General features: G+C 35.4%; 1 protein-coding gene across 1 annotated transcript in view; it reads left to right on the top strand.

The window, feature by feature from the left end:
* Positions 1–20613, top strand: part of Scgdelta (sarcoglycan delta) — an 85612-nt gene extending 64999 nt beyond the window's left edge. The window contains exons 2-5 of the mRNA XM_023390611.2: positions 4858–5194; positions 18180–18369; positions 19291–19483; positions 19786–20613. Of these exons, the coding sequence (XP_023246379.2) occupies positions 4858–5194; positions 18180–18369; positions 19291–19483; positions 19786–20122 (1057 nt within the window). The 3' untranslated portion in view covers positions 20123–20613. The remainder of the gene's footprint in view (positions 1–4857; positions 5195–18179; positions 18370–19290; positions 19484–19785) is intronic.
* Positions 20614–21203: the final 590 nt, after the last annotated feature.

Below are 21203 nucleotides of genomic sequence, written 5' to 3'. Positions count from 1 at the left end.
TACGAGCGTGTATACGTGTGCATACAACACACCAAGTATATAAGTAAAACGCCAAGTATCGGGATGGAACTAAATATTTGATGGCTGCCCGGCTGCACATCCAATCTCCTGCGGGACGAAGGGTCAGATTAGTGCCACTAGCTCCGCACCTTGGGATTGTATATGGAAACATCAAGTGAAGGTGAACAGACAGGCTTGCTGCAATGTCTCTTGGTGATGCACTTCCCATCCTCGCTCTCTGGAGTTAGTTCGTACACATACGCGTGGTATACCTAGATTGGAGATCGCGTACCATCGTCGTGTCCTCGATTCGAGCGCTTCGCGATTTATTCACGAGATGTTGCCTCGGCGCGGTGTGTTTGACGATGCATTGTTGACATCTACATATAATATACACTGTGGCTCGAGATGAGTGTTTGCAGTGCTTTCGTAATTCCTGTGTATTATTCATTATTCTCGCTAGGTACGAGTGATAATTTTTAAAACTAGCTTTACGAGGCAAAGTTAGTTTGTTAAAGAATATCAAGTTTACTTGAATTGAGTGTATTCATTGGTAAAACTAATTCTGTAAAAATAAATTCGACAGTGACAATTAATTACATTATCAGTTGAGAAATTAGTTTCAGTGTTCACTTGAACATTAGTATTATTGCGTCTAGACGCGTTTTTGTAGAGACACAGTCGTTTTTTGATACTTACAAAAAGTCACGAAAAGTATCTTAAGGTTCTAAAAGACTTGGTTATATCGTTTGAAACTTTCTAGAAATTTCTTTAAAATTTTGCAAAGAAAAGCCTCTATTCGCTCGGTGAAGCTCGATGGAGGAGAGAATAGCGCCACTTGTTATTTTAACACGTATCTTTATGGAAAACAGGGGGTAAAACCATCGGTGACCGCCACAGCAACTATTGTACTCCATAAGACTTAACATTACAGGCAAAATGAGGGTAGAACTACAGTTCTGTACGAGGCCAATAGCTACAAACATTTTTTAAACACCTTTGAAATCTTGATAAAATTTGGAAACTGTAAAATACACAGCCTCTCATAAAATAAAGACGCAATGACTAAAAATCGAAAACTATTGTGTTTATTTTACTTAATAAGTATTAATCGAAACAGCAACGACATCCTTGTAATAACTAAGATACACCGACTTGGGACAACAACGAATTCACGAGCAATTCGTATGCATTTTGGGAAATGAGATTCTTATTGAAAATATTCTAATGCATCTGGTAGAAGCTTTTCTACTCTAAGTCCTCTTGGATTTCGTGTAATTTTCATTCGCCGAATACAGAGATACCCTTGCATGAGCTGGATGGAGGAATAAGATTCCATCTTTCGTTAAACGAGGCCAAGTGATTTCATTAAAGATCCGAAGTGGCATATAACACGCAGATCCGAATACCTTGGCGCTTTGGATGTCTGGAACTTGCTAATTGATTCCGAGGCTTGCAAAATTGAAAATCGATTCACGGAAATTAAAAAGAAGTGGTGGTGCTCTTTATGACGCAGCCTTGAGCTTGTAACCCGTCTCTGGTGAAGATGGAAAAAAGGTGATGCTACGCATTTAGACGATCTAGTTTGAATAGAGTATACTATATATTAAATATTCAATTGAAATCAATTGAGTGTTAAAAGGAAAATTGAGTTTTGGGTATAGAAAAAAGTATACTATGAATTATTTCATTGGAAAATAACAAAACTCGTGGGATTCTGTTAGAAAAATTAAAAAGGATTTCAATTAACGTACGAATAAATGTGAAGAATAGGAATCTCCCAATCAAACAGAAAGGCTTCTTTTTTGATACAACAGGTTTTTCTACCCTGGGTATGATCAATTTTCGTCGAAGGCACTCCAATCGAAGTGCTCTCTTTGATGAGCTTCTATGTATAGTCCATTCACTTTTATTCGCTATTTCATCGAGGGCTTTTGTAAAATTTACTCCGGAGCAATGTTGTTTCAAGGAAAGATATTTGAAGTGAAAATCACGAAATTTTAGCTAAAAAGTTTGAAAAGATGATTGTTACAGTTCAACTCGTGCGTAAAAATATTCCATCCAAGAATTAGTAAATGAAAAAAAATTAGTTCCTTCTAACAATTTTCTATACAATCAACATTATGTGTACTTACAACGTAAAGTTTGACCAAAATATCCGTAAATAATCTGAGAAAAATCTACTTTCATTTGTGAAACTAATGACTCATTTATCAGCAGGAAAAAATTGTAACTATGACATGAATGTCTTTTTTCTTATTTGGTTATTGCGTTAGTTGGATTCGATTTGATTTTTACTTACCCAATAATAAAGTTGCCATGACTGCAAATACGGCCAAATAATGATACAGTAATGGCAAACAAATTGTACGCCAGATACTGACCAACACTCTTACTAATGTCGAAATGATCATATTTTAGGTTAATCCTACTAGGTAAGTAAAAATGGTATCAGTAAAAATAATATCAGTTCTTATTATGCCAATGGTAACAAATAATATCGACAACCAAGCATTGAGCGGATACATTATGCTATCCAACTTCAGTTGAAAACAAATGATTTATACCTCAAAAAATGTCACACGTCAAATTTTCTATTATAAGAACCAAGCCAAAACGAGTACTTAATGATCACTTAAAATTTATATACTAATTTGATTAAGTCAAGAAAAATGTCCTTAAAGCCAATATGCACTCGCACAAACTGCTGACAGAAAACTAATCCATCGTCTTCTGTACAACTCATCATCAAACAAGTATTGATTAAAAGTACCAATGAATGCCAATATTGTGCCAACTTTGGGTCATATAATCATTCTTTTATGGGACTAATGAATATATTGAAATAAAATACAATTAATGAATCATCACAAGGGTACAATAAATAAACCTACAACATTGGAGAGATTACTTAAACAGTACACGTTTTTGCAAATGACACTTTGAAGAAAAAGCGATTAGAGTAGAATTAAGGGATGGAGGAATCTGTTACAAGCTTTTATTTAAACGATATTTGTCAGCCAAAAAAAGCATATCGAGCTTTAAAAACCAATAGCTTGTGTATCTGATTCGAATCGTAGGGTCAGTAACTTCGAAGCAATACGCTTTAAATAGCCAATAAAGACAAACATACGCGTAAAGTTTTCAGTTTCTACAAGTGCAGGGGTATAACCAAGAAGATAGATGGCAACAGTGAGGTTATTATAGGCGAGACGGCAGACACAGAAACTACTACTTCTCTGGAGCAGTCGGATATGGGAGGGGGAGTAAAAGGAAGTAGGGGGGATTAGCCGAACAAAATTATGTCGGGCATTTTGCGGGTGGCGTCGGTGGCAGCCAGCTTTGCATAACTTCTGCGCGTGGCTCTCTTTCCCTCGTTTGCCCGTCTGCATTTCTTTCTCTCTCTCACTCTCTCTCTCCCTCTCACCCTCTTGCACCCTCGGACTTTATCTCTTATCGGGATTGCCTAATTGGCTTTTAAATTTTCCCTTCCAGTCGCCAGTGTGTGTAATCCTTATTATCTTATGAATGCACCCAGCCAGCACGAGGGATGGAAAAATTCCCACGTATGTGTGTGTAGAGAGTGAGATGCATGAAAAAAATCTGTGGCCCAGTTCAACAGGATACTCTTGAATCAAATTATCCGGATTATTGTGTGCCAATTTTAAATTCTCCGTGGATAAAACGCTTTTATCTCTTTTTTTTCGCGACTGAATGCGGAGTTTGTATGGAAAGGTATTTGTGGAAATAAAATTTTTTTTTTAACTCCGGCTCGTTATTAGTTCTGAAAGTAGATGGAATATCAGTTCAATTATGTCTTTCGTGAAAACTTATTTTTTTACGCTAGTTCCGTTTCCTTATACTGGTGTTATTTTTAAAAGATTCATCAATTATTGTTCGACTGTTCAATCCAAAAAGTCTAAATAACCGTATTATTATTAAAAAATTTTCTCTAAAATACAATTTCAAAAAACTTATTGGAGAAACGTATCACCTAAACGGAATACGTTTTTTTTTCAAGTTTTTGAGGAAGTATTTTCTTGATTTTTTAATATGATCCGTTTTTGAAATGAAAATAAATTTTTTGAGACGATACGTTCTTTCGATCAAGCATCAAAATATTTATGAAGTTTCAAGAAAATTTTTGCAACTGATTTGTATTTTATAATACAGATTTATAAAACCAATTTTCTGACGTAAAAAAAAAAAATCGATCCTAATTCCAAATCTTGTTCCAGATACCACTCGAAAGCGGGTCACTCCATCCCTACCCAACTAAATGAGCTACCAGTACTTTGAACCATTTAATAGGCGTTCCTTTTCATTTATAATCCTCTACTTGCTCTGGGCTTAGTCCGTTAATTACTACCCACGCAATAACTTTGGATGAATAATCGGAAAATTATTGTCGCCACTGCGGCGATTAGTCCGATGTTGGACTGCGTTTTGTTTTATCGTACTACTATCAACTTCGCGTGGAAACTTGCTCAGTTCATTATTTGGAATTACCTTGTTATTGCACTGGTGATTAAGTTGTTCAGTCCTTCTAAGGATTTCATATTATTCTTGAGTACTGAATATCTCCATAAATTAAAAACTAATTTTTATGATCACCAAAAAGACATGATAGGGAGAGGTTATGTTTATGACAGAAACATGTTACTCCAATCCATACCGTCTTCTGTTTCGTTTTTGGATTTCAAAGAAAATACAACGGGAAAACCTAATCTCACCCTTCCGCAACCTATTAAGAAACAGTTAAAAAGCGATCGAAAATATTTTCCAAATAGAAACAAAGAAGTTTAAAAAAAATAAAATAAAAAAACTTTTCACTTCTCACCTTTACTTTTATTCCAGACTACCTAAAGGCCAACCCACCAGCTGGCCAGACGGACCGAGTAACACAAGCAGCATGCCACGCCAAAGTACGAGTGACGGAAACCGCCATTCGTCTTCTTCAGCCGATTTCGGCACCAACAACAATGGCTCGACCGCTGCATCAGCTCAGCACTGCCACAATAGCAGTGCCACGACGACAACGATGACGACGAGTGGCTGCAAAAGAGGCCTAAGATTCGGTGTCTATGGCTGGAGGAGGCGCTGCCTGTACTTTCTGCTGTTCGGGCTCGCTGTCGTGGTCATACTCAACTTGGCACTTACCCTCTGGTTACTCAAGGTCATGGAGTTTAGCCTCGTGAGTGTTTTTTTTTAATTTTGTGTGGTTAACGGAACTTATCCATACTATTGGATGTTATAAATGAGACCTAAACTTGTATTGTTTAGGTACCACACATTGTCATTACATCATAGATGCACTGAAAAATAGAGCCACAGTAGCCTTATAGTACACACAACCACAAGTTTTTACTCTATTACATCAGATTTTGAACCTAACTAAACTATGTGAAGCAAATCGCAAAAATTTGTGATAAATAATGATTCCAATACATGTTTTTATTTGGTCTGTATATTTTTAGGTGAGAGTTGAATCATGTCTAAGAAAATTAAAAGAATTCAAAACGTTTGTTGTGTTCAGTGCAACCAAAAAATTTTAGGTATAGAAACCGTAAGACGGCCAATATTTTATTTCTCAGTGTATCCAAATATTATGACAACATATGGTAATACAACTCGTAAGTCGAGTAACTAACCTTTAAAAAGTTTTTTTTTGCACGATCCAAACAGCATAACACTTATTCAATGTTTTGTATGTCTTGTGTCTATTTAAATAGTTTTAAGTCGTTTGGATATTGACACTTAGGTAAGTTCAATTGCGAGAATAAAGTTCTGCAACATCAATAGTATTCTTTGGGATTTTTTTTAAACGTAAAAAATACGTTCAAACTCATTTAATACTGTGAAGTTCATATTTTTTACAATTTAGAATATACTTTTAAAAATCATGCCAATTTTTGCATGACCTGACTCAGCGTAGGACTATTAAATATAAAAATATCTAGATTCAAAGCTGAACCTAAACCTAATAGGCGTTTTTGTTCATCATAAGAAACTGACTATGAAACGAACGATTGCTCTTTTTGGTTTAGGGTGATGGGTGGTGATCCGTATCTTATTGATTCTTTAAATGCTAAACTGGTATCTACAACATCTAATATTAAACCTTGAATATGACATATCGTACATATATCACATTCAGATTTGTAATGCAAACGATAGAAATTAGTTTAACATGATTAACGAGGGCATTTTGCGTGATAGGAAGTAAAAGACCCAGCAATATTGACATGTAATCCAACTCTCCAAGTTCGTAGTTGATGAAAATTGTATGTTGAAAAATTTGTTTTATTATATAAACTATGAATGGATATGATATCTGTTCTTAACCAAATCAGTTTTAATTTCGTGCAAAAGTTGTGTGTACATTGTTCTTCGTTAATTGAACAAAACAACTAAAATGTAAACTTACTCGTTCGAAAATTTGCAGAAGACAACTTTTTGATCAAATAAACCTAAAATCGTCACAGGTTGGTACTGTAGCGATTTCAATTGAATTGAATTTAAGTTTATCACTTTAATGGTCAAAATAGGTAATTGGGTACCGATATTTTTTAACCAATCCTTAAAAACCATTTTTCATGGAAATTAGAATAAAAGAATTTAATGATGCACGCGTATCCATAATGAATCTTATTACTGGTGGTAAGAGAATTTAACGCCATCTCGCGATCTCATAATGAAAACCCCTTGAACGTTTGAAGCTTGAAAGTCCAGGGTTTCGAGTTTCATCCTCGCGAAAAGTCAGATGGAGCAAAAAAAATCATCCAGGAATTAATTACATGGCAACAAAAAAAAGGGCAATTCGCACTCGTGCCATCTCATAAAACGTACAAACAGAAGCAAAATATGGCTATTAAGGGATGCGTGTGTAAGAAGCGCGAAAGCTCCCCCACGCCCGGGCAGGTTGTACAAGCCAAACTTTTCGACAGCTATTAAGCCGACTTCTGTCTTGCGGCTTAAAATTAGTTTCGCCTCGAGTTGCTGCTGCTGTTGTTGCTTCTCGGCACGCGCGCGCGCGAATACTCCTCTGGTCGAGCAAAGGGAACTTCACGGTGGTGAGGGAAGCCTATGTACACCACTGATGTACATGCACATGTAGGTATCGCTGGTGCGAGGTGGCGGGGAAAATATCACGCCTAATGCAATTTCCTTTTGCTGTATACGTACAGGATGGTCGCGATACGTAGGCTTACCTTATACTCTTTGTAAACTACGAGCTGGTAAATTGGGCGTGATATTTTAAAAAAAGCTCTTTTTAATGGTTTATTGGAGAAATACTAGTAATGAAATAGAAGTAAGAAGGTTTCAATTATGCCATCAATAATGACATCTTCGGGATAGTATGTATGGATATTATCCAAAGTTTAATTTAGATTTTTAACAAAACAGTAACGCAGTATAAATTGAGAAGATATACGTACAGAATCCTACTTGGTAATCATTACATTGACAAGAAATTTTATAAAAGTTGAACGTCAATGAGTTTACACTTATCCAGACACGCAAATTTGAAGATCATCGTACACTGTTAAAAGAACTGACTGGAATTGAAATTTGGTTCGGAAATTATTGCAACTCTGAAAAGAGTGCTCGAGCTTCGTGATGTATACTTTTGATAAGAACGGAGGAATGGAATAAAATGAGTCAAAGAAAAGAAAAACAATAGGAAGAGGTGCGAAGGATGTAGAAGAAAGATAAATAACATACAGATAAAGTGGTGGGAATTTGATGGAATTAATGTGAAAAACGACGTTAAAGGAAACAAAACTGATGCCGATATAAAAGTCAACGTATGTACGCGTTGAAACTGGATCGATACAACTAATAACTTACGTTTTTTGCGTATCGGTAATTTTAGAAGTGAGTATAATTTATTAATACTTTATCTTAATTCACCCATAAACGTATAAGGTAAATGGTATTTCACATCTGAATTACTTATGATTATCTGTAACTTACTTTTTCTTGAGTTTGAAGGAAATGAATAAAAACGTGGAACACGGCATTGCCATTATGTCACTGTCAGTACGTAATCGATTTATTTACCTTGAAGAAAATAAAAAAATAACTTACCACTCCACTCACCGACTAACAGTGATGAATAAAACAAACGCACAGCTGATTCACGGAAAAGTTTGCAGTTGATGTCGGATTGTTGCGCCATTTGAATTTTGTACGAACTGCGAGGTTGCGCACTCCGTCGTTTAAGTGACATAAGACCCCAGAGCTCGTGAAAAATCATAACATTTTTCAAGACACGCATTTTGAAGCCATCATTATCTTTGAGTGTATTCTCGTGTAACCCCATATCTTCGTAATAACGTGAGCACGTACCTTTGTATAGAAAAATCGACTCACCAATGCCGAGTAGGACTCTCTTCGAAGCTATGGCTGAAGACAGAATCGTTTTACGTACTTGAAATAATTTTGAATGTTTGAATACTGTAACAGTTAAATAGAAGTAACGTGATACTACTGATGGATAAACGATATAGGCAAAATATGTACCGTCTATAGGTAAATATTGGAAAGCAAAAAAAATAGCTACGCGCTTCTTAGCTCCGTGTACGTGAAATCAAGTCATCACTTTCAAGCCAATTTTCCATAGTCGCAGTCTTACCTATATCCCTCACGTCGCGTCTACGTCGAAAAATCAGAAGAATACGGCAAAGTCGTGATTTTCCGATCTACAGAGAGCAAAGAGAAGAAAAAGAGCACACGGAGACGAAGGATCGGGTTAATGCGATAGTTTGTGCCTCGGCGCACGATTATCGAGCTCGCACCTTCGGATCGACGGGAGTCTCTTTGTCTCTTTTTTCTCTCGCTCTTCGTACAGAAAACTCGACAGGGACATAGCGTATCAATGCTCGCTCCCAAGTAAAAAGTCCTCTCACGACGATCGACTGGTGCTACACGTACGTAAAGTCCCGTGGGAAATGTACCTCTCTTATTTCCTCATTCTCACTCTATAATATACATCGGATCATCTACTCCGACTACTCTCTTTTCCTCACTGTGATCTTCTTATTCTGATCCCTGTGTATACTTTGCGTTGGTGCAGCTTAAAACGCTTTTCCTCCATCAACGTGCCCAAACTGATGTCAGTTTTCTTTTTGTACTACATGCTTGTAAAATGAATGTTGAAGCTAATATTATTGTCACTGTTTTGATTATTTATCGAGTCACGCGAGTTAATAGTGGTAGGAAAATCTGCATCCAAGACTGCTCATTGATTTTTTTTTTCTGGAGGCTCACATGATTACGTATGTATAAAAAAACAATTTATTTTTGTTATTACTGTCACTAAATTTCAAAAGGAAATTGCAAAAATACCGCAATGGTTTGGTTATTTTAAGTGGATATTTGATTTTCTAAAATGATTATGTGAGACCTTGTATTTATTTGAGAAAAGCGGTCAAAAATGTGGATTACCAGATTTATTCCCATTAAAAAAAAAAACCAACAGAAAATCAAAACATCTTTTTAATATGATAATTCTCGTCATTTACATTCGAACGCATTTTTCATGTTTTAGTACACATACAAGACAGAAGAACTTTCACATATTTCACTTTGAAATATATAAATACTGCCGATCGCCAAAATACTGCCAAAGTACAGAATAATGTAAAAATGTATGGTTCATTATCACCGAAAAATTTTTTATGTTGATAGTCTCTATATTGGCTTTATTGGTGACGTGCGAAATCGTTGTAACAAGTTACAACGCCGTATTTATGATTTGGATGATATTCACAAGTATTAACTTATTTCAACTAAACTTACGCCCTGTAGACCTTTATACCCTATTTTGTGGTTTGTATCGTTTTTACCTCACATTCATGGAAAATATAAGTCAAATCAAACTTACGCTTTATCAAAATCTAAGTAGAATTAACCAAGTATCAAGACAAAAACGAGTATCTCACTTCAAGTAGAGCTTCTCGCTTGTATTATACTGAATTAAAGTCATCTTGTGCAAATGGTTTGATGAGACTTTATAATAAAATTAGTGTGTAAAAGAATTCAAAAAAAGAAGAGTTATGATTTATAACCCCACATCTTACAAGGTTTTTCTCTGGCGTAAAGGTTACTGTTCATATGTACACGTTGAAAATGTGAATGATACAATAGTACTCTTAAATTGACTAGAATCACCGATAAATCTCATCAGTTACAGCATCAAACTGTTTTGCTTAAAGTACCATTTAACTTTTACAATGTCAAAAAAATTAAGTGAAAAAAAATTTGTAAAAAGAATGTAACGTGTGTGTTGGTAATAAAGAAAAATTAACCCTGGGGTATCCATCCACGCAATAGATAATTAAAATCCATGTGAATTGTTCTTCATAGAATACATTTGTCGACTGTAACTGGGTGTACTTTTTGCAGCAAACTTAGCATGAGGACAATATACTAGCAAAAAATATTTTATGCTGCAACTACATGTACACAATATACAAGAATCTCAGTTGAAAAATCCCTTCATGTTTATAATACAACAAACGAACAAATAAAATCTCAACAATCCTAGTCTTCCTTTTCAACAATAAACAAACATTTGAGCGGCCAAATTAAATTCCATCCTCACTTTGACGGCCTCATTTCAATATTCCTGGTGCGCACACACGAGCAATTGGTTCATTTCGCCGCGGCGGCATTTCGCGATCGATTAAGCCTCGTAGAAGACAATTAGAAACCACCTCCCAGAGAAGGAAAAGTTAAGGAGGAGGAGGAGGATGGCGAAGGAATATCGATTGCAGCTAGACACATATAGATTCCTGTACCATCTAGTTGGAATAGCTAACGTAGAACGAAATTGTAGCTCACTTGTGGTCGTTTCGATATTTTTTTTGCAGGCATTTTTTGACTTTAACCTCAATTTTTGATAAATACAATTGATAAAAACCAAGAAGTAAATCCACAGACATAAGCGCATTACACATTGCTGTTTATATATCCTCAAGTTCCGTAAATTAAAATGTAGGACTATTAATTTACACTAAAACTACAAACAACTCCTTTTATTTCTAATACAAGACGTCCAATGACAGTTGGTTAATAATTAAAATAACGTCCAATGGTGGTACTGTCAAATTTTGTATTTATTAAAAAACAAAACGACGTTTCGGCCATTTGGACAATGTCTCGGCCCTCATCAGGTACAAAAATCTATGAGTAATAAAAATTATTCTTTACAATACAAATTTTGATAAATAAAATAAACGCAAATTAACGCAAATCCTTTTATTTCTCTTGCTCTTACCAATAAGACTATATTAAATTGTCACTTCTCCAGCAAAACATACGTATTTACTCAAAGTTGAATATAATCATCAATAAGATGATAGACAAAAAAAATGTTAAAAGAACCACACAACGATACATAAACTATTACAATTATAAAAGCAAAAATACAGATATTACACTAATCAGATACGCGAGTAAAGTATGTACTGATATAAGGTCACTGTGATTAACAATTTAAAGACCCACTGATAAATACCTTAACTAAAAACAAAGTTTCTCAGTATCCAAATAAAAAAATCTATAGTAAAGCCGTTAGTACTACAAAGGATTGATAGAAGACCAAAAAAAATTTAGAGTTTCAGCAAAAAAAGGTTTATCTCGAAAAAGTTGTAAGAAAAATCTGAAAAACAAGGATTTTTTCACAGAGGTACAAAACAAAGACAAAAAAACACGTATACTTGGATTCATTAGGAGATGCAAGCTAAAACTTTCGAAAGCTTGACACAATTATAGTCAAAGTATCAAAACGGACAAACATTGTATCTGCTCACTTGGTCCGACTATAGTACGTTTTATAGCTGTCAATAATCAATTGACGAACCGAGAATGGTCTCTTTAAAAAATTTTTCTTGGGTGTGAGTTTTTAAATTGAAAAAAAAAAAAAAAAATACTAAGATTTCCTGAAAGCACGTCGCAAAATAGAATACTTGTACCAATCATAAAAGCAAAAAAAAAGTATAACATCTGCGCAAGCCTAGTTTCATCCTTTATTAATACCAGGGAGTCTCTAGGAGTCACATAAAAGCCCCGAGGCAATACGCCAGGTGCAATGAATTTTAGGTGAATCGCCGCGTCGTATACATACGAATAAATATGTACATCCCTACACGTATAAAGCCGTCTCGCGTTGATGTTTCTGTACACAAGCACGTCCGCTGTGTAGCGTACATTTCGAATTTTACTACCCTCAACTTTTATCCTCAAGAGAACAGGTAAGGAAGAATGACTCAAGCTAGCCAATGAAAAGGCAGTATATTATTGGGGCGGCACGCATCAAAATGTGAAAATCTTTTTATGTCCAAGTGGGGGAAAATTTATGCTTCGGGTCGAAAGTTTAAGCCGCGAGGATAGGATCTTTGATGACATATGGAAAGGAGTACTAGTATATTTTTTGAAAGTGAAAACAAAAAAAATTGTTTTCAAACTCGCAGCTGAGCGTTTGAGGTTTGATTTTTAATAAAATACAGAGAACTGAGATGGAAAAAAATTTCTATCGGGGCAGTCTCGTACCAGCAACTAATCGATAAAGCGACGGTACACTTGTAAATGTAAATATCTGATACACGTAGTCAACACACACGGTGTGAGGTGCATTGAAAGTTTACTTATTCGTTAATAATTCCTGTATGTACATATTTACGTAACTGATTTAATTAATGTAGTTCCAATTTCCGTTTGTAATAATTAATTATGATCCAATTTACCAATTAACTCTACATACTCAATGAATTTGTGTATTTACTAATCATGAATTAGTTTATTTACTAATTGACAGTTCAATTTAAAATCCTGACTACTGGATAACATGAAATTAATTTTTGAACCACTACTATTTCAACTCATTATTTGATCCAAAACGTGTAAAAATCACTCATACATTCGGGATGTAACTACAAGCAATTAAATGGTGCATTAATAATACATGTATTATAATCCATTCATACTGACCCAGTTAAACTAAACACTACATAATTATTAGTACCAATTAAACGTAAATCATATTTACATTATTTATAAAATTATTTAAGGTAGACGGGTTATGAAAAAAAAGTATACAGGTTTGAACAAAAATTTAATGTGTTGTAACTTAAGTAATAATAAACGTCCTTTCAAAAAATAAGGCAATATCTGCCTCACGCAGGAGATATATTTTAATCCAAAGTCCGTGTGTTTTTTTTTTTTTTTTTTTTGTTTTACATATAGAGTTCTATGGGAAGGTACGTCATGATTATCACTGGTTTGGATTTTTTGCTTTAAAATATTTATAGTTTTCTTTGAAAAACTTGTACATTCAAGGTTAACGTTTTAAAAATGTTATATTTCAATTTTAGTAATAATAAAGTAGTAACATACAAATTTTAAATATTCAATAGTACTTCTAACACACTAAGCTTTCAATTACTCTTCAAACGATGCCTTTCTCTAACAAATGTCGTAGCTCTCGTTTAAATTCATCATTTTCTACCAGAGGGGGTGTTGGCTCAGTGGTTAGCATGCTGGTTTCGGAAACAACACCGTTGTAGGGTCTGTGGGTTCGATCCGCGATCAGGGCACTCAGATTTTTTTCTGTGGATTCTGTTTGCGATACAACCCACGACACCGAATAAGGATGAGAATTAGTGATTAAAAAAATAACAAACTGTTTAAATTTGTTTATTGGCACGTAAAAAATTACTATTTATTTGATATACGTATTAAAAAGCTTACAAAGGCCCATGCAAATAAAATATTCAAATTCTCTCTCAAAGAGTAATTAGAATTCGATCTGCGAGTTACGTAATAAGAATATGTAATATTATATATGACCTAGTAATAAGAATATATGACACATGTATCATAAACTTTATTTTAAAAAGCAATACGTGTTAAATAAAAATGGTAATACAATGATCACTGTGATTCTCCAACTATGTGTATACTATACGAAAAAGTCGTGAAATGTAATTAAATTAAAAAAATTTAAACATTGTCTACCTGTGCTGCAATAAATTATTAGTTTATTTGCAAATAAACTTTATTATTATCGTTAAACACAAACACTGTCCTACTTGTTGATACATACCATCGTATCCAAATTTTGAAATAATTACACTCCCATCTTCTCGTTTGTGAGCCATCTTAAACAGAAAAAAAGCAACATCGCATAAAATAACCTTGTCGCGAACAAAAGGGGAACTGACTGTTAGGAACGTCAAACTTTAATGATGCCCCGTGGCGTTCATCCTGACAGCTGACGTTCATTATCAAAATTATGCTGCGTACGACAAAAAGTGCAAAACTTCCCACATTACAACACGGGATGACTTGGTAATTATTTATGCCAGAAACTCGACCTAGATCTGTATATTCAACCCGATCACAAAGACCATGGAAAGTCAGATTGCCATTTTCAATTAGGTTAATGAAGCTCCTCTTCCTCCCCACTCCTTTTTTTATCTCCCTCCCTTCACACTCATCCGTTTGTCGGCAAAACGACATCCGGCTCTCGAGAACAGCCAGCAGACGACTCTGAAGTTATCGGCCGGCATCGTCGAGAGAGCCCACCCTTAATTAATATTATATTACGGTCGTCGCTCAACCAACTCTCGAACTTGCGATGGGCTTCATTATCTAACGCCATCCCCCCCCCCACCAAACTGCTCCGTCGATAAACAAAGAGCTCTGTTTTACCATACACTTTTCTGATCCTTTTGTTAAAAAACCGCGATAATCAAAATACGCGGATACGACACGTGTTATTAATCCCACTACGTCTGTCAGCCATATCATAAGCCCGTCTGTTAATTACCGTGATGATAATTAGAAAAAAAAAAATTCTAATTAATCCAGCTTGGGTCTCCGTACAACGGATCCATGAAACAGGTGGCAGTGCGGAACGACCGCAGGCGTCAAACATATACCTCGCCAATTTAGAAGTCCGGCGTGCGGACCGAATTAAACAATGCGGCCGGCGAAATACGCGCCAACAAACGCGCAACGATCTTGTGGCCAGGGGGGGGGACTGCCTGACAAATCATCCGCGTCTCTCCAAAAATAAGCCCTCGCCACCGGTCTCCGTCCCTTCGTTTTAATCGTCGGCAATGTTTCAGCCGACAATATTATTTCTGGCGTGAGGCTCGTAAGCATTATTCAGCGGTCTACGTCATACGTGTGTGTACATGCGGTAATTACCGAGAATGATACCCGCAATCAGTGGCTCTGAAACGACCTCCTTGATGCCAATAAGTGTGTCAATACGAAGGAGAGGTCAATTGCCAGGGGATCCACCGAGCTGGGATATGGACGGTTTTATGGATGTCAACCAGTTCAGTATTCCCGCAAAAAATTCGTCAGGTCCATCGTCTGGTACAATGATTTACTTTTTTACATGAGTGTCAGCCAAAGAGGATGGAACATGTCAAAGCTCAGAAGTTGGAAATATATATGATAATACTAAGTTTTTTTCCAATTTTGTAAAGGCATGAAAAGCTGGAGACGTTTTATTTTATCTGATCTTGATCTGAGATTATGTCATTCACGCAATTGTTTTACGTTTTTTGTTGGTATCAACATATATAGACGAGAATACATGCTGAACTTTTGCACTTTAATGCCGCGAAAGAAAATATTACTTCATATTATATTGTTCATAATTGATGCTAAGCTTTCTCTGAAATCAGTATTTATCTTCAGTTTTCTAAGTCAAAGTCCTGAAATTCTTCTAACTAAGATATCGTGGTGACTAAGAAGAAATTAATTACTATTACCGTGTAAAAGTATTGTATACAGTTTATATGCAAACTGTGTATAAAGTGGATCAAGCTTTTCCCCAAAAATAATTCTATATCATTTGTATATTTGATAAAAATTAAAATTAAAATTTATAGATTAAGTATTTGTTTTTTACACAACTCAGGAAAAAACATTACTTATAAATTGTGTGCTATGTTTAATAGCTAATAATACATTATTTTAAAAATTAAACAAACTTGAACATACGTTGCCGTCATTCGGATGATAAATTTGTTAAGTATTCTTTTTTCCCTTAGTTGTTGTACAAATAAAATAGGAATATGTTTGAGGAAAGACTTGATCCAGTTTACACACAAACTGTACATAAATTATACAAAGTATACTTTTATTTGGCGATGATGGTGATTTTTAGATGTAATAGATGGAAGAAAACAAATGAATAAACAGAACATTCCTTTTCGATACAATAATTTATTGACAGTTTTACTCATCGTCCTCTGATGGTTCTGCAACCAGTAAAATTTTTTTCCCCAACCCTCCTACACCTCTATTCATTAACGCTTTGAAATGATTCATGCATTTTGACGCTTTGAGCTAAAGTAGACAATGAAGAAATCACGCCAAGTACACGTGTGTTGTAATACTTACTCATTTTCGTTGAAATTTTGTTTTTGTCTTTTCTCCGGAAACGTCGAGCACATATATACATGTGCCAACGATGAATGTCCGGAAAAACTTACAAACAAATTATTTCATTTACATGTTGGTTAGTGGAGGTATAGATGTAAGATGGAGAATATCCCACACTTGTTTACAACTTAGAACGATCTCAGAACTCCTCGTAGTACTTGAAAGTAGCACATTATTATCGATACACCAAATCAGTAATGAGTCACTTGCCAGCTAGTTGTCAAGAAAAATGGTTCTGATTTTGTAATAATATCGTACTTATTTGCTTCTTTATTATAAGACAATTCATCAATAAGGAAATTAAGAACGAAATCTAATCTGACTTCATTTAGATGTAGCACGTTTTTAAGATTTTAGTAAACATCGTGAAATTGCGATTGATTTTAATTAAACATTGAATAGAAGAGATGAATATTCGGGAGATAGCAAGCTCGCAACAATAAATAAATCGCTGGCATCACAAATCCGGAGGTGAAGGAAAGTACGAAGGGAATGAGGATTGAAAGGGGACGGGGAGAAGAAGGTGGTTCGCGCCGGAGCCACGGTATCCTCGTGCGTGTTGCGGGTCAATTAATTTTCATAATCACGAAATGGGCGCAGCCATTAGGTTGCGCGCTTACACGCCTGCACGTGTGTACCAACCATATACGTACGAGGCGTGAGTTTTCGAAGATGGGGCTAATTTCGATGAATGAGCCAAGTGCCGTGAGCTACTGCGGTTAATCGAATGATGACCAACTGTTCACATTCACGCTCGTTCGTTCGCTTCCAAGTGACGACTGGCTGAGGTAATTTTGTTGAGAAATTTGATTGTTATTTACGATTTATCGGGGAATAACATCATTTTTCTATAATAAGAGCAAAGAAGAAATTTACTGTGTCATTCGTTTTTTTAGGAGATTAAAAAGTATTGCCTAATCTTTAAATGAAGACGTACAAAAAAGTTGATTGTTGTGAAGGCAAAAACAATTTTTTTCTGAATCAATCGTACAACTTATCAGCTATTCCATAAGAAAAATATTCTTTATTCTTTTTACACATTTTTTTTTTTTTTAATGTAATTTGTTACATTTAAATGAACTGAAATCGTTGAAATCTAATAAGCAGATGCATCTGAGGAAACGATGCTAGACATTATAGTGGTAATTTATATCTTAAAAATTATACTAGCTTTTGTACCTACTATTGAATATGTACAGAAACCTCCTAGTTTTTTTTTAATTTTATATGATTTTGATTCTGCAAGGCTTACTTTGTATCATTCACATTACTATTGGTGTGTATTTATATGTGAATGTAGAAAAAAGTGACTGGAACTTTTACCGCAAGAACAAGTTTCTGCAAATCATCCTTTTGGTGTTCAATAAATTTTAACGTATGTTTTTAATAACTAATTTCTCTTATTCAGCTGCGGCAATTTTTTCCTTGATTAAGAGAAAAAATGATAAACGAGATAAAATTAACATCAATTTTATTTCATTGAAAGTTACTGTGAAGTTACAAAAAAATTTACTCAAGGCCAGAATTATGATTGTAGTAAAAAATTAATTGGACGTAGACTAGTTATAGTCTTAGTGTACAAACTATTTATAGAAAAAACTGTTTATTGGCTATTATTAAACCACTGGTTGCGCAAATATTCATTTACAATCATAAAATTATAAGTTTACATCTCAACAGTGCACGTGAATTTCTAATTCGTGTTCCAGGAGGGCATGGGCTCATTGAAAGTAATCCCCGGTGGCATTGAACTGAGGGGCCAAGCAGCCATCCTCGACGCCCTGATAGCCTCGAGCGTTAAATCGAGGCGGGGCAGCAATCTCATGCTTGAGTCTTGGTCGAACTTCACCGCTTCGGCCAGGGGCGATAATGGCCAAACGCTTGCCCGATTTACTTTAAGTGAGCCAACTTTTTGTCACTTCCATCGTTGTGTTTTCTTTTACTTCCACTGCACGGGGAATATAAGTTTTTTCGATACAACAAACGTTTTCTGTATACTATGAACTGTTTTGTTAATCACATTTTTTTCATATGTTAGTTTTGTGGTTTTACCAAAATTTTAATTAAAACTGTACTGGATAATTTTTCCTTGACAATCACTTTACGGTGTAATATTAAGGTTTAACCATTAGCAGGAATCGTATTGAATTACTCATTATAGATTTCCTTAATCGATTTAAGATGGAAATATTGAAGAGGAACAAGACATAAAGCACGTTGACGTTCTATTAATGGATATTAAAATAATTAACTAATTTGTACATGTATTAAAAAAGTTTTAACATTTCTCTTACATTTTTTGTGAGTATACAGTATATATGTGGTACATCCTGAAAGTTTTCTCAGAACAGACACTAGGAATTACTTTAAAAAATGACTTGTAAAAGAGTCTTAACATTTTAAAGGTCGTTTAAAAATGTAGTACAATTTTATGTTGGTGTTAATATTATTTTTAAAGTCATGATCAAAGTGTGCAGATGATTTCTCATAAAAAGAATGATTTACTGATACTTCATCAAAAACTCGTCTGACCTCGAAACAACCTTAGAAACTTTACAAAACATGAAATTTTTTTGGGCTTTTCGTGTAATTTAAAAATGTTGAATTCCATTTGAAAATCTTTAACTGAACTTTACCTAATTTTTTAAATCATGAAATTTTTATTCGTTTTTTTTTTTAAATTTGAATTCTTTTGCAAAAGCCATTTGATAATTCTTAGCCTCTATTCTGTCGAAATCAACCGTCCCGGTACCTTTTTGGACACCTCGTATATCTTTTTTTTTATTCACAGCAGTAACAATTTTACTCGCAATATTCCAGGTGAGGACAAGGCCGAGTGCGTATCGAGGACCTTCCAGATAACCGATCCAAACGGTAAACTCTTGTTTTCGGCCAACAACGAGCGCGTCGTGGTGGGCGCGAAAAATCTGAAGGTCACCGGTGTCGGAGGTGCCATTTTCGAAGGCAGCATACAAACGCCACTCGTCAGTTCGGAAGCTGGGCATGACCTCAGGTTACACTAAACATCCAACCATACACTTTAAAAACTAACCTAAACGTACATTTATATCGATTTCAATGAAGACTCAATACTTTCTCAAATCTGCATGTGCATTGGTGAAGAACACATTCATATACAATACAGAACATAAATAATCACTTAAAATCATGTGTTGAGAATCATACTTATGTAGCTCTATGCTCATCACCTGTCAGTTCCATCCTCGTCCATTGACATAAATACCCATGAAAGCACCACCAAACCCCCATCCTAACCAAAAGCAACCAAGTCAACGCTGTAAAATGTGTCCCCAGGCTGGAATCAGCAACGCGGACGCTGATCGTCCGAGCGCCCCAGCGAATAAGCATCGAGTCGTCGGCGAGCGGCATAAGCGCGAACTGCCTGTCCCACCTGAAACTCACCAGCCAGGACGGGGCGGTAACGCTGGACTCGCGCAGCGTCTTCCTCAAGGGCTTGAGAACGGCTGGTGTCCAGGACAAGTCGCCCAACAGACAGCAGCGCCAAGGCGCCTCGGGTCGAGCAGCCGCCTCCGAAGGCATCGCTGTCTATCAACTCTGTGCCTGCGCCGACGGCAAGCTGTTCCTCGCGTCCCCCGAGGGCATCTGCCAGGCGGATAAGAACACCTGCTAATGCCGGGATTTGCTTTTTCTTTGGGGGGACTTTAAACATTACTTCAAACGCCGATTTTACTTTGAACGTTTTTTGTGTGTTGTGTAGGATGCTTTTTTCGGTTGAGATATCGATAATGGCGTTTTTGGACCTTTTGTTTTGCGTACAAGACGATCAAAGTGATCGTCAAGACTGACGTGGATCGATATTTGTTGGGTGAAGGTATGTTGTTTGTAGTTTTGGGTACGGAGCTGTATCGTAGTTAATGTATACGATAAAGTTATGACCCATCATCGTACCTTTTGTTTCGAGGGAATATTATTATACACTAATGGTGCTTTAATACCTAACGGTAGTGAGAAAGTGAAATTTTATCGACGAAGAATACGATTTCGATTAAGCTTGTGCGAGGAATTACGCAAACTTTACACGTTAAACGAAAATTGAGGGGTTGATAAAATGAATATATAACGAGGAGCTATTCAATCTTACGTTGGGACTTGGAATAACTTGAGATTTCACAACGTGTTGAGTGACTTCATCATGATTTCATAACGATTCAATAATGATTTCATTGGCTACTCAATGAACATTTTTTTATTAAATCAGTGTACTTTCTTTATTCTAATAGGAATGCTTCATTAAAATACTGATATAATTCTAAGATCACAACTTCGTCTGGAAATAAAATATAAATCCTTTAAAATGAATGCATAATAGTTCAAAATGGCCAATAATAGTATATAAATGCTGATCCAGCTGGTACATACTTTTAAGCACTAAATTAAAATTTACTTTTACAAACAAAGCTAGAAAAATTTTTTCCCTGACAATATGTTTAAATTTCAATTGCAGAATAATCTCATTGGATTCATGAGATTTCAGATTAATTACATATAATTTCAATGATTTCAGACGATTTCATGGACTGAATAACTTCTCGATGTATAACGAATAAAAAATAATTTAAGCCATTAGTACGGTTACGATCGTTTATTACCACAAATGTATATTTGATGTAGATTACGCAAATATTATAAGAAAGTTAGAAACAATATTTGTAACGAAACAACGTAACTATGGTTAGTTGAGGAAAATAAAA

The sequence above is a fragment of the Copidosoma floridanum genome, unplaced genomic scaffold, assembly GCF_036245765.1.
Source record: "Copidosoma floridanum isolate Cflo_tuat_1 unplaced genomic scaffold, Cflo_Japanese_pri ptg000035l, whole genome shotgun sequence".
NCBI lineage: Eukaryota > Metazoa > Arthropoda > Insecta > Hymenoptera > Encyrtidae > Copidosoma > Copidosoma floridanum.
The sequence above is the reverse complement of the archived record's forward strand: the minus strand, read 5'-3'. Positions and strand labels throughout refer to the sequence as shown.